This window comes from Zootoca vivipara, chromosome 13 (genome assembly GCF_965207765.1).
Source record: "Zootoca vivipara chromosome 13, rZooViv2.hap1.1, whole genome shotgun sequence".
In the NCBI taxonomy this organism is placed as follows: Eukaryota; Metazoa; Chordata; class Lepidosauria; order Squamata; family Lacertidae; genus Zootoca; species Zootoca vivipara.
In genome coordinates, this window is record NC_142596.1 from 47,323,155 (window position 1) to 47,343,408 (window position 20,254).

The 20,254-nt window shown below is 47.1% G+C and overlaps 1 protein-coding gene across 1 annotated transcript in view; it reads right to left on the minus strand.

Moving 5' to 3' along the window:
- The window catches only part of SLC5A10 (solute carrier family 5 member 10), a 107,593-nt gene extending 88,556 nt beyond the window's left edge, over window positions 1-19,037 (minus strand). Inside the window, exons 1-5 of the mRNA XM_060282796.2 lie at window positions 18,743-19,037; window positions 17,439-17,510; window positions 15,792-15,896; window positions 13,489-13,548; window positions 12,732-12,836 (exon numbers count right to left, since the gene is read on the minus strand). Of these exons, the coding sequence (XP_060138779.2) occupies window positions 12,732-12,836; window positions 13,489-13,548; window positions 15,792-15,896; window positions 17,439-17,510; window positions 18,743-18,922 (522 nt within the window). The 5' untranslated portion in view covers window positions 18,923-19,037. The remainder of the gene's footprint in view (window positions 1-12,731; window positions 12,837-13,488; window positions 13,549-15,791; window positions 15,897-17,438; window positions 17,511-18,742) is intronic.
- Window positions 19,038-20,254: the final 1,217 nt, after the last annotated feature.

The window sequence follows — 20,254 nt, forward strand, 5'->3', positions numbered from 1 at the left end:
TGAAAACATTCCGATTTTGAGCAGAGCCAATCCAGAATGCTTTGCTGCCTGATGCCAACCATCACTGCCACTCGGGTACAGTTGTCTCCGCTTACTGGCAGCTGAATCTTATTTAACATAAGGACAGAAGAACAGCCTGTTGGATCAGGCCAGTGGCCCATCCAGTCCAGCATCCTGTTCTCAGACTAGCCAACCAGATGCCCATGGGAAGCCTGCAAGCAGGATCTGAACACAAGGGCAACTCTCCCCTCCAGTGGCACAGCATAGCCATTGTGGCTTGTCATTGATAGTGTTATCCTCCAAGAATTTCCCCAGTCCGCCTTTAAACTATCCCAGTTGGTGTACATCTCTGCCTCCTGTGGAAGGGAGTTCCACAGTTCAACGATGTGCTGCATGAAAAAGTGTTTTTTTAAAGCCTGTCCCAAATCTTCCAGCATTCAGCTTCATTGATTTTGGGAGAGAGGGGGAAACCATTTTTTTCTCTCTCTCTGCTTTCTCTGTGCTGTGCAGTATTTAAAAAACTTTTGTTCTGACCGGTCCTCCACTGCATCTGAGGCAGCAGGCTAGTTAAGGAGGTGAATGGCAGGCCATGGAGCACACAAACAGACACAACTCTGGTCTCCTGGCTATTTCCCTCTGCTGGAGAGTCACTCAGAACAGCCAGGGGGCTCCCACCTGAGAGTGGGGGAGAAACTTGGTTCAGTTCACACCGAAAGGGAAACCTATCAAATCTACAGTTTCCAAAACAATATGTAAACTGAAACCCATCTTTCCTTCAAAATTTGCACATATCTGAATTTTGCAATCTAGTTCTCTGGCTAATGTTAATACAAATACAGAGGTTTTGGAGGAAGACCGTGAGTGGAAACAACATACAAAAATGCACTGTATTGGCAAAAATTGCCTACAATCATATGGACATTAGTAAATGCTGTGTGCAAAAAAATGTAGGAAAAATTCAAACTAAAATGCTGGTGAATTTCCATGAGGATTTTTTTTCAAATGACGAAAGTTGTAAATTGCTGCAGAAATGCGAAGAAATGAATTTAAGATTGGGAAAAGTGGGAAACTGAAAGAAACTGGGCTGCTGAGAGTTGCTAGAAGGCCCTTCTATTCCCCTCAAAAGGCTTTGATTCCCAGAGTTCCCTGGGAATAGGGATTGATTGTGTTAGACACTCTGGGAATTGTTGCTCTGTGTGGGGAGTTATGGTGCAACTACAGCTCCCAGAATTCTTTGGGGAAAGTTGCAGCTGCTTAAAGTGGTATCAAAGTGCTTTAAATATCAGGTATAAATGTGTCCTCAGTCAATATGGCCTAAAGGGACACAGCTACCCCTTCCCTCACTCTCCCCCCCCCCCCGGGCTCGATCCGTACACCCACCCAGAGGGAGAGCGCATGGCAAGTGGAAGGAGCAGCTCCGTCCCCCTTGCTCAGAGAGGGCAGGCGAGGAAGAAGCAACAGCAAGGAACAAGACCAGCTGTGGACCACTTTCAGAAGTGGGGAGTCCTTGACACGGATACCCAGTGATTCTTCTCGCTGGCGCCTGCCCTCTCTGAGGCGGCGCAAGGGCCCCAAACCACCTAGGCGCCCTTGTTTCATGCTCTGTCTGATCTCGTTTCAATCAGGGCAAGGAAGCAACGCAAATGGATCTACAACCTGTTCCCTCTCCCCGCCGGAGCTTGCCCTGCCCCACGCCCTCTCCTGCGGCAACTTGGGAGGCATCAAACAAGTCATCCGGGGCCCTCCCTTCTCTCTCCTCACGAGTCTTCACCCTCAAACACAGCAGCCTTTTCCAAGTCACATCACGCCAGCATTAGGTCACCCAGAAATGTTAATGCTGTGCTGTTTTCCCGGGCCGGCTAAAAACCACAAAAGCTTTGCTCTGTTATTTTTCCTCCTACGTTCCAGCGGTTCCAAATTCCTTTGACATCTGTCCCTGGCCAATTATCTGAACGGCCTCGGCCCAGTATACATGAAGGAGCATCTTCACCCTCATCATCCAGCCCAGACACTGAGGTCCAGCTCCAAGGGCCTTCTGGTGGTTCCCTCACTACGGGAAGTGAGGTTACAGGGAACCAGGCAGAGGGTCTTCTCGGTGGTGGCACCCGTCCTGTGGAACGCCCTCCTACCAGATGTCAAGGAAATAAACAACTCTCTGACTTTTAGAAGACATCTGAAGGCAGCCCTGCTTAGGAAAGATTTTAATGTTTGATGTTTTATTGTGAATGTTCTGCTGGAAGCCACCCAGAGTGGCTGGGGAGGCCCAACCAGATGGGCAGGGTATAAGTAATAAATGATGATGATGATGATGATGATGATGATGAATAGAATTGTAGAGTTAGAAAGGACCACAAGGGTCATCTAGTCCAACCCCCTACACACTCAAAGCAGACAAAACCGAACCAAGGTGAAGGGTTAAGAGATAGACAACAACAAAAAATTATTTTGCGGATGATGAAGACGAATAGTACTAGCTACAGAGAGATGATTGGAAGTTGTTGGTATTTTATGTATTGTTTGTAATTTTTGTAAACTTTTCTCTTTTTTTCTCTTATTCTTTCCTCTTCCTTTTTTCTTTTTCCTTTTCCGTATCTCCCTATTTTTTGATTGCTGAGATGTAAAACAAATGATATATTGTATCTTTGGTGTCTTTTTTTTTGTCTTAAATATATGTATGTAAATATATGTATGTTTTTTAATGACTGAAATGAATAAAAAACATTTTTAAAAAAAATAGTCCAACCCCCTACAATACAGGAATCTTTCGCACAACATGGGGCTCGATCCCACAACACTGAGATCTCATGTTCTACCAACTGACTGTACTTTATTTTGTCACTGCTGCTGCCCTTTGGGGAAGCCTTGTCCAAACCATTAAAGTCGCCAGTTTTCATGGCTTAGACACATTCCTCAGGGGCTGCAGAATAAGAGAGTCTTACTGGATCAGATTAATGGCTTGTATGAGATTCCTTGTCTGATGCTGATAGGCAGGGCCGTCTCAAGCAGGTCGGGGGCGGAGATCGCTCCGGCGCCCCCGCCCTCACAGCGCGCAGCATGGCTTCCGCGCAGCTTTGCCACGCAACACCCCCCCCCCCCGCCGACCCGGCGCCCTGGCGCCCTGCACCACCGGGACTACACCTAGAGCCGGGCCTGCTGATAGGCTGCAAGCAGAGAATTACTGCAACAGACCTCTCTTCACATCCAATCGCTTTCAACTGGTATTCAGAAATGTATCGCGGCCCCATTCACGCCATATGTTTGAACTACAACACCACTTTAAACAGCCGTGGCTTCCCCCAAAGCATTCTGGGAGCTTTAGTTCATTGAGGGTGCTGGGAGTTATTTGCAGGCTCCTATTCCCCTCCCGGAACTATAATTCCCAGAGTTCCCTGCGAATAGGGATCAATTGCACTCTGGGAATTGTAGTTCTGTCAACTACAACTCATTAAATCAAAACAAAATCAGCAATGAACTAAAAACAGATGGAAAAGCACGCCAGCTTTCTAACTGTATGCATAGGCTTGTCTAAAGAAAAATGTTTTAGTAGGCGCCGAAAAGAGCACAGCAGAGGCGGCTAATGATCAATGAGGAAAGGGTATTATGGGGCACTAGTAACAGGGCCAGTTTCACTCATCAAAGCAGCCATGTGGGTATATTTGGGGCAAGGCAAACTCGCAGGTAAACCTGTGCCAAGTTGCTAAGGACTTTCTATTATAATAGCAACCCTTTGAACGTGGCCTGGTAGCAAATCGGCAACGAGTGCAGATCTCGGAGCCTCCTTCATGCCATCTCGGAGCTTGTGCCATCCCAGTAGTGCTGTTGCTTACAAAGCTCAGTTCCTGTTCTCGGTTCACACACCTGGACAACACCAGAGGCAGCGGGACGGGGTGAGACTTTACATTCTTTGTAGGATTACAGGCTGCTTTGGCATAACCCAAGCACAGCACGCACCTCACCCCTTCTCGGCATGGCAATGCCCTGGGGCTGAAGCCCAGCAGGCTGACAAAGGTGTGACCTACTTGAGCCTCTTGCCTTGGGAAGCTGCGAACGGATCCGACATTTAAAGGCAGCACCAGTTCCACATGGCCATCACAGGGAGGAAAGCGGCAGGCCAAGAAGTCCTGCAGCCTTGAACAGCAGCTGCAGAGGAGCCTTCCTGCTTAAGTCAGGGAGCAAACCTGTTCTGAACATATTTACCGAGGAACAGAACCAAGCCTGATCCCATAAGCAGCTGCTGTCCGAGAGGTATGTGACCCTGCAGTTCCCCCTTCCGGCCAGAGGTCTGCGGTGGCGCCAGAGTCTAGCTCTGCTTCAGCCCTGGGTTTAAGGGCCGCTGTGAGCCAGACACCAAGTGACCAAAGGAGGCAGCTGCAGGGAGGCCGGCGAGAAAGCCTCTGTATTGGCCAGAACAAGTCATGTGAGCAAGTCATGTGACCGGACGCGGGTGGCGCTGTGGGTTAAACCACAGAGCCTAGGGCTTGCCGATCAGAAGGTCAGTGGTTTGAATCCCCGTGACGGGGTGAGCTCCTGTTGCTCGGTCCCAGCTCCTGCCAACCTAGCAGTTTGAAAGCATGTCAAAGTGCAAGTAGATAAATAGGTACCGCTCCGGCGGGAAGGTAAACGGCGTTCCCATGCACTGCTCTGGTTCGCCAGAAGTGGCTTTGTCATGCTGGCCACATGACCTGGAAGCTGTACGCCGGCTCCCTTGGCCAATAACGCGAGATGAGCGCCGCAACCCCAGAGTCGGTCACAACTGGTCAGGGGTCATGTGACCCTCTCCAACAGCCTATAACAGCATGCTTGCCAGTGTTGCAGTTATGAAAGAGCCATTGCTTCATCTCAGAAAACAACAGCTGGATTAGACCAAAGGTCCAGGGGTGGGGCAGGAGCCAGATCCTTCCAGGCGATCCACAGATGAGGCAGAGGGGGGACAGCAACCTTCCTCTGTCACTTCCCCCCCTCCCACAAACAACTGTTATTCAGAGAAAGGGTTACCATGCCATTTCAGCAGGCTGCCTCGGCGGGAGAGATGTGAAGCAGAAGTCCCATCTCTCCTGCTTTGTCGGAAGCCCAGCTCCCTCAGGCCGACCTCCAGGTGTTCATAGAATCATAGAATCATAGAGTTGGAAGAGACCACAAGGGCCATCCAGTCCAACCCCCTGCCAAGCAGGAAACACCATTAAAAGCATTCTTGACAGATGGCTGTCAAGCCTCTGCTTAAAGACCTCCAAAGAAGGAGACTCCACCACACTCCTTGGCAGCAAATTCCACTGCCGAACAGCTCTTACTGTCAGGAAGTTCTTCCTAATGTTTAGGTGGAATCTTCTTTCTTGTAGTTTGAATCTATTGCTCCGTGTCCGCTTCTCTGGAGCAGCAGAAAGCAACCTTTCTCCCTGAACTGTGGTGCCCAGAACTGGACACAGTACTCCAGGTGAGGTCTGACCAGAGCAGAATACAGTGGTACTATTACTTCCCTTGATCTAGATGCTATACTCCTATTGATGCAGCCCAGAATTGCATTGGCTTTTTTAGCTGCTGCATCACACTATTGACTCATGTCAAGTTTGTGGTCTACCAAGTCTCCTAGATCCTTTTCACATGTACTGCTCTCAAGCCAGGTGTCCCCCATCCTGTATTTGTGCCTTTCAATTTTTTATTTTTTATTTGCCCAAGTGTAGTACTTTACATTTCTCCTTGTTAAAATTCATCTTGTTTGCTTTGGCCCAGTAGTCTAATCTGTTAATCTGTGTTGCTAGACTACAACTCCCATCGTCCCAGGCCATTGGGCATGCTCGCCGTGCCTGATGGGAGTTGGAGTCCCTCAATCTCTGGAACACCAGGGGGGTCTCTATTCCCTGAGACACATCCCTCTCATTTCCCCCCAGCTTGACAAGAGTCGAATTTGGCAAGCTGCAATGGCAGGTGAAAGCCTGTTAAGGTTTCATAATTACTTAGAGAGGGCGGAGGGTGTTCTCTTTAAGGTGTTGGCAGCCATCTGCATCCCATTAAATAAACCATCATCATTCCTCTTCTTGGAATACCAAAACACGGTCCCTCCAGCAAGGATGGGCAGGGGAGGGTGCTTGTTAAGGTGGCTTCTCAGCACAACAACAGCCTCGTTTCAAAAGTAAATCTAGGGAGAGAAGGAGAAGCAGGCCTGGCCCATTCATAAAAGAAAAACAGCAGCGGCTATAAAAAGCCTTTGAAGTCCGTCTCAACAGCTCCTAGGAGGAGGAACGCCAGGCCAGTCCCTTGCATTAGTCAGTAAAAAACCTTACACTTATCTGGGGCTGGCAACAGAAGCGAGACTTCTAAGGTGGGGCAAGGTGGGGGGAGTTTTTTACCCATCCTTTCCAGGAAAATTATCTTTGAACTGCTCAAAAGGAAGACTTTTAAATCAAAGCATGCAGTGTTCCAATTTCCCGTCTGTCGGGATAATAGGAAAAACTTTGCAGCTCTGCCTCTCTGTAAGCGAGGTGGAGTGGTGTTGGAATAGGGCCTGGGAGGGAGACCAGGGTTCAAATTCCTATTCAGCCATGAAGCTCACTTGGTTAATCCTTGGGTCAGCCCCTGTCTCCTGCCCCATGGCAGGACCCCATGACACCTGCCCCATGACACCTGCGGGTGTTTTCCTAGGTCTCAGGACTGGGCCCTGAAACCTCAGACCCTTCAAATGTCCTTATTTTCCAGGGACAATCCCAGATTTACAGAAGCCGTCCCAGTTTCTGATTTGATCCCAGAACGTCCTGCTTTCCCTTAGGACATCCCTATTTACATCGGATAAATCTTGGAGGTATGGAGTTATGCGACCCCTGAGCCAAGGAGATAAATAACTATACTGTACAACAGTGGTCCTCAACCTTGGGCCTCCAGATGTTTTTGGCCTACAACTCCCATGATCCCTAGCTAGCAGGACCAGTGGTCAGGGATTATGGGAATTGTAGTCTCGAACATGAGTTTGACCAAACTGCGGGAGGCAGTGCAAGACAGGAGTGCCTGGCGTGCTATGGTCCATGGGGTCACAAAGAGTCGGACACGACTAAACGACTAAACAACAAAGTCTCGAAACATCTGGAGGCCCAAGGTTGAGGACCACTGCTGTACAACATTTGAAGGCAGCCCTGTATAGGGAAGGGTTTTTTAATGTTTAATAGTTTGTTGTGTTTTTATATATGTCGGAAGCTGCCCAGAGTGGCTGGGGCAACCCAGTCATATAGGCAGGGTATAAATATTATTATTATTATTATTATTATTATTATTATTATTATTATTATTATTGAACAGGATGTCTCTATTTTCATCGGAGAAATGTTGGAGGGTATGCTCTCGATCTGGGAAGCTCCCAACCTGACAACCCTATCAATGAGGCATTTAAAAACTGGTCCCTGCTGTATAGGGACCAGGATACCCAAAGGAACATCTCGCCCCCTCTATTAACCCTGACCGTCTCCATGCTTGGAAAAGCCTCTCCTGTTGACTTGGGTCCATTTATCCCAGCTGCCTCCCAAGCACCTGACCTCTGAAGGTGCTTACCGTCAGCAAAATACCTGGCCTGAATAAATTGCCCCACCTCTTCACACCATCCCGCGTGTCTGCAGACATTCACCTCAATAACTCGCTGTCAACAAAGATTATCCAAATCTCCCGTGAACGGGGTTTGATGCTCGCTTAATCTCCCGGACCGGACCAGTCACTCTGTGGTTGAATAGGGAGTGACTCAGAGTGCTGTTGCAATGCAGTTAAAGAATAGGGACCAGCCTTTGCAAGGCGGCCACAAGACGGTATGTCCTTTTGGGGAAGCGAGAAAGATCCCAGGCAGGGCCAACGAGGGGCGTGGGGATAACAATGGACGGGAGTCTGGAAGTCACACCTAGGTGTGACGGGGGAGCCCAAGATGACAACAGACATTTGAATGTGCTTTGCAAGAATCTACAGCAGCAAAGGGATGAAGGTGGATAGTTTAGGGCTTCCTTATTTTTTAAATCTGTTGCTTCGGACATTAAACAGGGGCATGGAAGCTCAGGGCCAGGGGGCAAATATAACCCCCCCCCCAAGCCTCTCCACTTTGCACTTATATTTCTTCCCAGGCTCCACTTCCTCCTTAATCACTTCCCCTCCAAGCCACACCTCTCACAAAAGAACCAGTGTGGCTTAATGGTTAGAGTGCTGCGACTAGGACCTGGGTTCGAATCCCCACTCAGCCATGAAGCTCACTGGGTAACCTTGGGGCAGTCGCCATCACTTAGTGTGGCCTACCTCATAGGGTTGTTGTGAGGATGAAATGCGGAGGAGAACCATGTACACCACCTTGAGATCATTGGAAGATAACGATGTTATATAAGTGTAATAATAATAATAATAGCCCACCAGAATTTGGGGATGAAGGGAGTTGTAGCGCAAAAAAGAGAAGTCACAGGGATTCTTCGACTGCCATGAAGGCCCGGCTTTTTCCTGTTGCCATGAGTTGCATGGCAGGCACACATACAGCCGGATCCTATGTCATGGTTGTTGTTTTTTAATAAAAAAAATATTGCATTTATACCTCACCTTCTTCTTGAAAGAGCTCAAGGCAGCGTACATGGCTCTCATCTTCCTCATTTAATCCTCACACCAGCCCTGCGAGGTAGGTTAGGCAGAGAGTGAGTGACTGGTGCAAGGTCACCCAGTGAGCTTCATGGCCAAGTGGGATTTTCAATCCTGGTCTCCCAGGTCCTAGTGCAGCAGTCTAACCACTACACCACACTACTTCAGCCATCAGTCTTACCCTTTCAGTGAACTCCCTCATCGCTCTCCTTAATAATAATAAAAAAGTGGTTTATCCGTTTAACCTTGGTATATATTTAAAATTATCCCCGCAAACTGTAAGAAAAGGAGAAAATGGCAAAAGTGATCCCAGAATCAACAGTGGTGACATCACAGCGCTAGCCAATACGTGCTGAACTCAACAGAAGATCTGAAGAATGTACATAGGCCTAAGGTAGGGATGTGGTCCTCCAGGTGTTATTGGACTCCATCAGCCCCAGCCAACATGGCCAATGGTCAGGGATGATGTGAGCTGGAATCCAGCAATGCCTGAAGGCTACAGGTTAGCAACCCCTGGTTTAGAGAGCAGGGAACTCCTTCCATTCCTCTCCTATTCCTAATCCAAGGTTTCCCAAACTCCAGCTGTTTTTGGACTATCATCCCTAACCTCTGATCCTGCTAGCTAAGGTTTATTATTATTATTTATTAAATTTGTATACAGCCTTATACCCGCAGGATGATGGGAGTTGTAGTCTAAAAACAGCTAGAGACCCAAGTTTGGGGAACCCTGTAACCCGTGATGGATGATGTTAATGTTTTAAATTGTTATTTTTAAAAAATGCATCCTGTATTTACATTTGTGCTTTTAAATATAAATTGCTTGGAGACCTTTAGGTAACAAGAGTAAGAAGCCTAATAATAAATAAACAAGGATTCATCTGGTCACAACCTTTTACACTGCTTTGCCAATTTGGCCTGGAGCCAGGATTGAGGAATGCAGAGACATTATTATTATTATTATTATTATTATTATTATTATTATTAAAGCCATTCGGGCTTTTAGCTTAGATATGCGCAAGAGCTACGCAGAGGTGACAAATGCTATTACCAGACAAGGACGATTCAGTCCTCGGAGTGGGCATTGTGTCCCCTTAGGGAACAAGCTGGTTGTTGAGAACCTGGTTCTCCATTCAGACCTTCTCAGTAATCTAATTAGCCTTCCTTTTCCCAATTAAACACTTCCTCCCAGGAAGTACCTTATTAGATGCAGTGTGATCAAGAGGCTTGGCCACTTTACAACTAATTAATTATACCTGCTTGCTGCGACCTTCTTACACCGTAAATTCTTCTCCCCAGTTTGGTGCAAGAAACCCCCAAATTTCCTCTCTACACCATTAAGCTGGCCGCAAGGAAGTGTTTTCAATCAGCTGTTCGTCGACACTTGGAAAGCCCTGCCACTTCCCAAGCCCTGCCGACAACCAGCTGATCATCAGTGCTTGCAAAGCACAGTGCGATCAGATTTTGCACCGCACAGGCAAAGGGAAACGGATCACCTGACATTGCTGTAATGTCATGTGACTGGCAGGTGAACAGCCCTAACCAGCTTTCAAAGCTGGCCCTTTGGGAGTGGGAGAGGAGATAAGGATCTAAGTCCACGGGCTGAATCTCATTCCTCACTCAATCTAGGAAGTTACAGGTAGGTAGCCGTGTTGGTCTGAGTCGAATCTAGGAAGTGGGATTCAGAGGTAGTCTGCATCTGATGCTGGAGGTTCAGTCTAAAAAGCCATCATGTGTAGTAGCCATTAATCGACCTCCCCTCCTTGTACCATATTATACAAGATAATAAGGTCATTCATTATATTATATACTTATTCCGACAATAATTGTCCCCATAACAGTGTTATGGGCATGACTCAGCTGAAGTTTATTGCTTTTAAAATTGGCCCATAAAGAAACATTAAGCTCTTTTAATTCTCACATCGTTTTGACAAGGAAAGTTAAGTGTGCACTTGAACTTTTAACTCAGTGGGATGCAAAAGGGCTTAATTTTGGCTGGATCTTGCTTCATATATTTAAGCCTCCTCCTGGAGCACAGATCTGTTCCCCAAAGGCTTTTCTGGAAAACAAGCAAGGGTGTGCCGATGTCAAACAGACGGAGGCAGAATAATATTCAGCAAAAGAAAACAGGAGGCAATAGGAAGCTCTGGGTCGGGACAGCAACTTGACCAACAGCGCCTCCTGCTGACGAGAGAGCTGTATTTCACCTGAACCATCATCTGCAATACCGTAGGTAGGTCAGATTAGGCCCCAGTGACCCATTGGTGAAGGTCACAGGCAGAGGTCATTTCTCTACCTTGCAATATGGACACCTGGGGTCAAGCCTCGGATCCATGTTTATTTATTTATTTATTTATTTATTTATTTATTTATTTATTTATTTTTAGTCTAAGTTTTCTAGCCTGCTTTCTAAGGTAAAGGTAAAGGGACCCCTGACCATTAGGTCCAGTCGTGACTGACTCTGGGGTTGCGCGCTCATCTCGCATTATTGGCCGAGGGAGCCGGCGTACAGCTTCCAGGTCATGTGGCCAGCATGACAAAGCTGCTTCTGGCAAACCAGAGCAGCACATGGAAACGCCGTTTACCTTCCCGCTGTAGCGGTTCCTATTTATCTACTTGCATTTTGACGTGCTTTTGAACTGCTAGGTTGGCAGTAGCTGGGACCAAGCAACGGGAGCTCACCCCGTCACAGGGATTCGAACCGCCAAATATCCTTCCTAGCCTGCTTTCTAAAAAGGCGCTATTCCAAAAGCAGCGTTCCAAAACAATCATCAGATTCAGGTAGGTAGCTGTGTTGGTCTGACGCAGTCAATATATATATATATTGTCCAGTAGCACCTTAGAAACCAACTAAGTTTGTTCTGGGTATAAGCTTTCGTGTACATGCACACTTCTTCAGCCCTGTTTAGGGAAGTTTTTAATGTGTGACATTTTAATGTATTTTTAATCTTTGTTGGAAGCCGCCCAGAGTGGCTGGGGAACAAATAATAATAAATTATTATTATTATTATTATTATTATTATTCAGATAACTTCTTCAGAAAACAGTAATCAGTTAAATATAGAATCATAGAGTTGGAAGAGACCACAAGGGCCATCCAGTCAACCCCCTGCCAAGCAGGAAACGCCTTCAAAGCATTCCTGACAGATGCCTGTCAAGCCTCCGCTTAAAGACCTCCAAAGAAGGAGACTCCACCACACTCCTTGGCAGCAAATTCCACTGTTGAACAGCTCTTACTGTCAGGAAGTTCTTCCTAATGTTTAGGTGGAATCTTCTTTTTTGTAGTTTGAATCCATTGTTCCGTGTCTGCTTCTCTGGAGCAGCAGAAAACAACCTTTCACCCTCTTCTATATGACATCCTTTTATATATTTGAACATGGATATCATATCACCCCTTAACCTTCTCTTCTCCAGGCTAAACATGCCCAGCTCCCTAAGCCGTTCCTCATAAGACCTTTGACCATTTTGGTTGCCCTCCTCTGAACACGTTCCAGCTTGTCAGTATCCTTCTTGAACTGTGGTGCCCAGAACTGGACACAGTATTCCAGGTGAGGTCTGACCAGAGCGGAATACAGTGGTACTGTACTATTACTTCCCTTGATCTAGATGCTATACTCCTATTGATGCAGCCCAGAAATGCACTGGCTTTTTTAGCTGCAGCATCACAGAGTTTGAAGGGCCCACAAAGGCCCTCTAGTCCAGCCCCCTGCAATGCAGGAATCTTTTGCCCAAGATGGGCCTTGAACTCACAACCCTGAGGTTAAGAGTATCATGCTTTACCGACAGGGCTACCAAGCCATTTAAAATCACAGGAGGTCTAATCTCTTTTTTTACCCCAGGGGCCGCAACGACCCTTGAACAAACTTTGGGGGGGTCGCAAGCCAGGGGTGGCCACCCCCCACATTCCACATACCCTCCCCCCACTTCCTCAGCAGATCTGTACGGATTTGCTAAGTAGAGGAAGTTATTGCTCAGTCCCCAATTTTGCATCAGGTAATTGGCATCTGCTTTGGGGGCTGGGCGGGGCAGAGAGCTTTAAACATCCCAGAACAGTTGTCTACTTCATTTATTGGTTTTATTTATATTTTTGCCCCCATCTCCCACTCCGCCGTATTTGAGAGGCATTATTTCACTGGCTAGCAGCCACTCACCGATATCTTGGTGAAGATGGAAAGCAGGAGAGACAGGGATGAAAGGTATATCCGGATTCTCTCCCCGCCAAAGCGCTTCTGGAGGTATTCTGGCATGGTGACAATCTGATCGGAGGAAGGGAAAGGAAGGGAAAGAACCAGACGCCAGTGTTATAATTCGGGGTGGGAGAAATTCCAGCTCCGTTCAGATTTTAATGTGAGCCTAGCTCAGTTTTCACTTTGCATGCAAATTTGCACTTCTCCGAATTTTGTGCTGCAGTTCTCCAGCCAAATAATGTGTACAAAAAGGTACATCTTAGCGAAAAGTGTGGATAATAATGCCTATACTGTATTAGTGTGGGTGGAATAACATGCATTCTATTGGGGGAAAGGACCTGTGAAAAGGTGTACATCAAGCCCAAGAGCAGACAAAAATATGTACATTTAGAGGAATTTGCACTAAAACGCAGGTGAATTTTCATGGTGACCAGAGGCAGAGATGTGGAAAATTTGCCTCACCGGGGAGTCGCGCCAATTATTATCTGACAGTCCCAGGGCAGGTTGTGGCAATGTAAAACACAGCATTAGAATCACCTTAAAATTAATTGTGGTAGCTTTTCACCCAGGAGCCTTGGGAGATATTATTATTATTATTATTATTATTATTAGAATTGCCAAGTACAGAGAAGGCTGTGAGCCTCAGCCGCCTGGGTAGGTGGCACTGAATCAGTAAGGGATTCGCACCAAAGGACCGGGCCAAACGCAGTTCCCCACTTACCCCTGAGGAGATGTAGACTGGAACAAACACCCAGGCCAACGCCAGAAGCACAAAGGTGGCCTGGAAAGAGATATATAAACACTTAAGTGTGGTCCTACACATCGATGGATATGTGTGTAAAAGAAAAGGGATTTGTGCTTTGGACATAACCACTAGCTGAAATTTCCAAAGTGGTTCAACCATCAAATCCCTCTTCCTCACGGGGAACTCTGGGAATTGTACTTATGCAAGAGGAACAAGGGGTCTCCTAATGACTCTTAGCACCCTGAGCAAACTACAGCTCCCAGAATTCTTTGGGGACTCCCAGAATTCCACTGTCATTTTCCATTTTGACAGCCCTGCCTTCCACCAAGGAACCCTGGGAACTGTAGTTTAAGAGGTGCGGGGGTTGTCCTTCCCCTCCCCGATCTACAATTCCCAGAATCGTTTCTTCAATCCATCGCTCTCTTTCCACAGGGAACTCTGGGAATTGTAGGGAAAGAGGGGTCTTCCTAACAACTCCCAGCACCTTAAAAAAACCAACTACCATTCCCAGGAGTCTTTGCAGCAGGAGTCATGACTGCTCAAAGTGGTATTAAACATATAGTGCCGGGGGGGGGGAGCATAGATTGGGAAGGGCAGTAGCTCAGTGGTCGAGCATCTGCTTTGCATGCAGGTCTCAGATTCAATCCTCAGCACCTCCAGGTTGGGTTGGGAGAGCACCTTGTCTGAAATCCCAGAGAGCGGCTGCCCGTCAGTGTAGACAATATTGAGCTTGATGTCTCAGCGGTGAAAGGCAGTTTGTCCCTTTGTAGCCAGGTCTTTGGTCTGACCAGTAGGGCTCTCCTTACGTTATTTATTACTTTTATTTATTAAATTTGCATACCGCCCTTTCAGCCTTAGATCTCAGGGCAGTTCACAACATAAAAACACAAGATGAAAAACACAAAACGCATAATAAAAACCAGAACAAAAACAAACCAGTAACCCCCCCCCACACACACACACTGCACCCTCCTTCTAATCAGGAACAAATAAATGCTTTATTGTTTTAAAAGCAGTTCTTACATTTCTCACCGAATCTATGCATGGCTTTCTAAAGGTTCACTGATAAGTTAATTTATTAAACCGGGGAGGGAAAACTTCACCCCAGTTGAAGGGGTGGCACAGTTCTATGCTGTAATATTTCTTGTTCTTAACCTCTATGCAATTCTTTAACAAATTTAGATTAAAAAGCATGTCAAATACATCTCCATGTTTTTCAAACTGGGACTTGGCTAAAGGGGGGTCTTTGGACGCCTGTTATCAGATTAATGAGATGGTTACTTGGAGCATTTGGGGGTGTTAAAACAGCTCCCTGAGCAAAAGTGGCTGATTTGTTCATGAAAACAAGGCACCCTCACGTTCAGGGCCGGATTGAGGTTGGATGAGGCCCTAAGCTCCTGAAGGTAATGGGGCCCTTTATATGTCCAGCTGTCCTTTGTCAACAACAAATTGTCACTGTTTTTTATATTGAATACTGTCATAGCTGCCATGTCTCCCGTTTTTTCACGGAAAACCCCCTTATTTTAAACCGTTTCCCACTGGCAGCCCGGATTGTAAAAAATCCTGAAAATCCCCCGGATTTCCTACCTGCCGGGGAGGCTCCATTTTGGGTCCTGCCGCTGCCCGATTTCCGTTGCCCAGACATGGGTAGCGCAGCACCGGAAGTCGCTTCTACGCATGTCCGGACATGCGTAGAAGCGACTTCCGGTGCTGCTCCGTCCATGCCTGGGCACCAAAAATTGGGCAGAGCAGCACCGGAAGTTGCTTCTACGCATGTTCGGACATGCGTAGAAGCGACTTGCGGTGCCGCGCTACCCATGTATGGGCACCGGAAATCGGGCGGTGCCGGCACCGGACGTTGCTTCTACACATGTGCAGAAGCGACTTGCGGTGCTGCGCCGCTGCTGATCCCGCATTTTTCAGCGGGGGACTTGGCAGCTATGAATATTGTATATGCTATATGGTAATTTATGGACCTAATAGGTATCGAAAGCCATTTGCTCATAACAAAATATGTATTTTATCAAAGTAATTGTTGGACTGAAATACAATTAAGAAGTATATTAATAGTGAAATACAATTAAGAAGTATATTAATAGTGAAATAATTATTAAGCTCTCACTGTATGTAGGTTTTATTTTATTTGTTTTTTATCTTATATTTTGGGAATGTACATCCAGGTGTTTTTTTCCTTTAAATTTTTTTTGGGGGGGGGGGCAAGAGAGTGGGGTCCTAAACTATAGCTTGTTTAGCTTATAAATAAATCTGGCTCTGCTCACGTTCCATTCGAAGCCGGCCACTGCTACCCCTCCTGCAGCCGCTGTGCCAGCCAGTCCGATGAAAAGGCTCGATCCTTCGCTGCTGGCAAAGAGCGAGGCGCCAATCTGCAAGCCAAAAGCAGCCAATAGTATTATTATTATTATTATTATTATTATTATTATTATTATTATTATTATACCAAACGAATTGCAAAAACCATAAGCAAATTACAAAAAATAGCAACAAAGCATTAAAATTATCTATTGGAAAGAGTTAAAAACCAGGTATTTAAACATATCTCCCCAAGCAGCAGTAGCTAAAAAGAAAACCCGTGTAACTTCTCGATAGGCCTGTGAAACTAAAATGTTTTAAGCAGGTGCCGGAAAGAAAGAGGACAGAGAAGTGTTTGGACTGAGCGCAGGGCCGTCTTTAGCATATGCGCCAGCGGGGGGCAAAGATCCGCCCAGCGCCCCCAAATTTAGTTAATTCCGTGTGCACGGCGCCGTTGAGAATGACAGGCACCGTCGTTGAGTCTGACAAGCGCCGCCGTTGTGAATGGCAAGTGGCGGCGCTGGCGCAGCGCGTCTTTGGTAAATGAGGGCACAAAGTTGAAAGTCCGTTAGTGAAACAGTAGGTAGTATACATTTTGGTAATACCAAGGTATACAGTTGTACCTCTACTTACGAATAACTCTACTTACGAATGTTTCTACTTACGAACAGAGCTCCGTCCGCCATCTTGGATTTTTTCTACTTACGAATTTTTAGATAGGGTTGCTTCGACTTACGAATTTTTTCTCCCAATGCATTCCTATGGGATTCGACTTACAAATTTTTTCAACTTACAAATGTGCGTTCGGAACACATTAAATTCGTAAGTAGGGGTACCACTGTATATGTATTTTGTTTTTCTAGCTTGATCAAAATTATTTATTATTTCATAACAGATAGATAATAAAGAGCTTAGGCGGCTTCAGCGGCGGGTGCAGGGCACCCCCCAGAATTCAACACCCGGGTGCCCCGCACCCCTTGCACCCCCGGGTAAAGACGGCCCTGACTGAGCAGGCACACAGGTCACCTGGTCCATTCATTTAATTTATATACCACTTTTCTCCCTCCAAGGATCACTCAGTTGGTAAAGCATGAGACTCTTAATCTCATGGTTGTGGGTTCGAGCCCCACGTTGGGCAAAAGATTCCTGCATCGCAGCCAGTTGGTATGTACCACCCTTGGGGTCCATTGCAACTCTTCCTGTTCTCATTTAATCCCCCACAACTATCTTGTGAGGTAGGTTAGGCCGAGAGGCAGGGACTGGCCCACGGCCGAGTGGGGATTTGAACTCTGGTCTCTCAGGTCCCAGTGCGACACTCCAACTAACCAATGCATGGTATTGGCATTAGCACTGCAACAGTTTACTTGTACCCAGCGGTAGTCCTACTCTGAGTAGACTCACTGAAATTAGTGCACGCGAGTCACTTACAGCTATTGTTTCCAATGGGTCTGCTTTGCACGAAAGTGACTTTCTAAACAAGCATCTAGAAAAATTAATCAGCATGTTCTTCTGCCCTTGCTGTTTTCCCAAAAATGCATGTAAGTGGCTACCGTCTGTGCGGCTTGGATGAAATCTTGTGGAGCCCCAAAATTAAACAGGCAGTTGCATCTACTTACCGGCCACCAGACTATGTTCCTCCCAGCCAGGAAGTATCCACTCAAAGTGTTTCTGTTTGCCCTGCATGAAGACTGGACAGGCAAAGAGACAACTAAGCAGAGGGTGGGTGATGGACAAACTGTGCCTAGAGCATGGAAACTGGACAGAGATTTCCTCCTGCCCCACAATATAGCTCCCAAATATCAGAAGGACCACCTCCTTCCCTACCGAGTCTTCTGGGTCTTTAGATACCGAATACCAAGGGCACCCTCTTGGTATTTCCACCACCCTGAGAAGTTGGGTAGGGGGTGGCCAGGTACAGGGTCTTCTCTGTGGCAGCCCCTAAATTGTGGAAATCCCTCCCCACAGAAGTGTGCCTGGCTCCTTCCCTATATGGTTCGCATCATACTCTGAAGATATGCCTCTTTTCCCTGGTCTTTCACAGTTGGGCTGCGTATTTTCAGACCCAGCCTCTTCTCGTTTTGAACATAGGAAGCTGCCCCACCCCTAGTCGGAACCTTGGCCCATCTAACTCTATATTGTTTACACTGACTGGCAGCAGCTTTCCGGGAATTCAGCTTTTTTGGGGGGGGGTATTCCTAGTCCTGGATTGAACCTGGAATTCTTTGCAAGCTGCAGCTGGTTCCTAAAAGTTGTGTTTTAAATTGCTGTGACCCACCCTGGGACCTTTGGGTGTAGGGCAAGCAATAAACAAAATTCTGATTTGGAAAGATGATAACTTTTCCAGGCAGACATTTTCGAGACAGACACTAAAGGAGGGTGCAAAGCAGAGGTGTGGCCAGCTTGGGGGGGGGGCTTAGAAGGTCGGATTCAGCTGCCTAGGTGTGGGCTTCTAAACCTCAGCAAGATTGTTGGAATCTGTTGCAAACAACATCCAGCTAGATGGACCAATGTTCTGATTCCTATTTAATTTAGCCCTTTAATCAAAACCATGAGGACTAGAATCTTATTTTATTTTTAGAGGCAGGATGGGTAATAATAACCACAATAATATTCCCTCTATTTCTGACATTCAGACGTGAGCGCTCACAGACAAAATGGCACCAGTTACGTGCAACAGGGACATATCGGCAAGCTCAGCAGAGCATCTAGATTTGCAGAAATGCAAACAAATTCCGTTGGTGGGGGAACTAAGAGCGGGGAGAAAGAAAAGCAGCCCAATGCGGCTGAGCGTGTTCTGTGATTAGGCAGCAGAATCCAAACTGCTTCTTTTAAAAAGCTGGCATACCCCCGAATGCTCAGTCCCATTGGTCAACTCAAGTTGATCAGGCTGTTAAACCAATTAAAGATTTTCCCACCTTACCCATAGCCCCACTGCCAAGTTCAAGATGAAATACGCCACCACGACGATCACATCAGTAACGCTGAAGTGGGGCGAAGGAGTGGGCATTTCAGCCAGAGGAAAGTCTTCTGCGGACATCGTGGCTGGACCCAGGAGCAAAAAGAGAGGCCAGCTGCTTTCAAGAGTCAAGGAATTGATCATTAAACAGCCAGGGGGTAGGCCATTTGTGATTTGAGCAGCAGCACATGTGGGTGAGGTGTCTTAGCCCTGGGGCAGTCTGCCCCCTTTCTCAGCTGATACGAATGAACTGACTATTAACCAGAGCAACAGAGGGGGGGGCGCTAAATTAGCAAATTTGAATGCTGGCTGGCATTTTTGTTCCGATGAAGGCATGTGGATGTTGGGGGGGGAACCAAACCACTGTGCATGGCTCAGGACACAAGCCCCCCCGCTTGCCCCCACAATTGAGGGGCCCCAGGGCTGCACGACCTGCTCACACTCGGGTGTTTTATGATCATTCTTCAAAATGCTAAGCTGCGCCCATCTCAGCCATGTGCCCCCGCTAAACTAAAAAAAATTATCTGATCCCTCCTAAGGGCAGCAGATAATGACACGGGGGGCGCTGTGGGTTAAACCACTGAGCCTAGAGCTTGCCGATCAGAAGGTTGGTGATTCGAATCCCCGCAACGGGGTGAGCTCCCGTTGTTCGGTCCCTGCTCCTGCCAACCTAGCAGTTTGAAACACGAAGTGCAAGTAGAGAAATAGGTACCGCTCCAGCGGGAAGGTAAACGGTGTTTCCGTGTGCTGCTCTGATTCGCCAGAAGCAGCTTTGTCATGCTGGCCACATGACCTGGAAGCTGTACGCCAGCTCCCTTGGCCTATAACGCGAGATGAGCGTCGCAACCCCAGAGTCAGTCACGACTGGACCTAATGGTCAGGGGTCCCTTTACCTTTTACTCCCCAACAGCACTTGCCAATCAGAAGGTTGGCGGTTCGAATCCCCGCGACAGGGTGAGCTCCCATTGTTCGGTCCCTGCTCCTGCCAACCTAGCAGTTTGAAAGCATGTCAAAGTGCAAGTAGATAAATAGGTACCACTCCGGCGGGAAGGTAAACGGCATTTTTATGTACTGCTCTGGTTCGCCAGAAGCAGCTTAGTCCTGCTGGCCACATGACTCGGAAGCTGTACGCCGGCTCCCTCAGCCAATAATGCGAGATGAGCACCGCAACCCCAGAGTCATTCGTGACTGGACCTAATGGTCAGGGGTCCCTTTACCTTTACCTAAGGGCACAGCCACAGACAAACCAACAGGACTATTCAGCTAAAGGTATTTGACCCATCCATGACTGACCAGGGATGGGTGGATCTTGTTGTTTTCAGTTTCAGTTTCTCATTTGTCCAATCTTAAGCTCAGTCTTAAACACATCTGTGACTTAAAAAAAAAAAAAGCCCTCATGAAACTCATCAACGTTCTAGGTCAAATTTCTCCTAATATGCATTTTGGCATGCTATTTCCCCAGATGCACACAAAGCA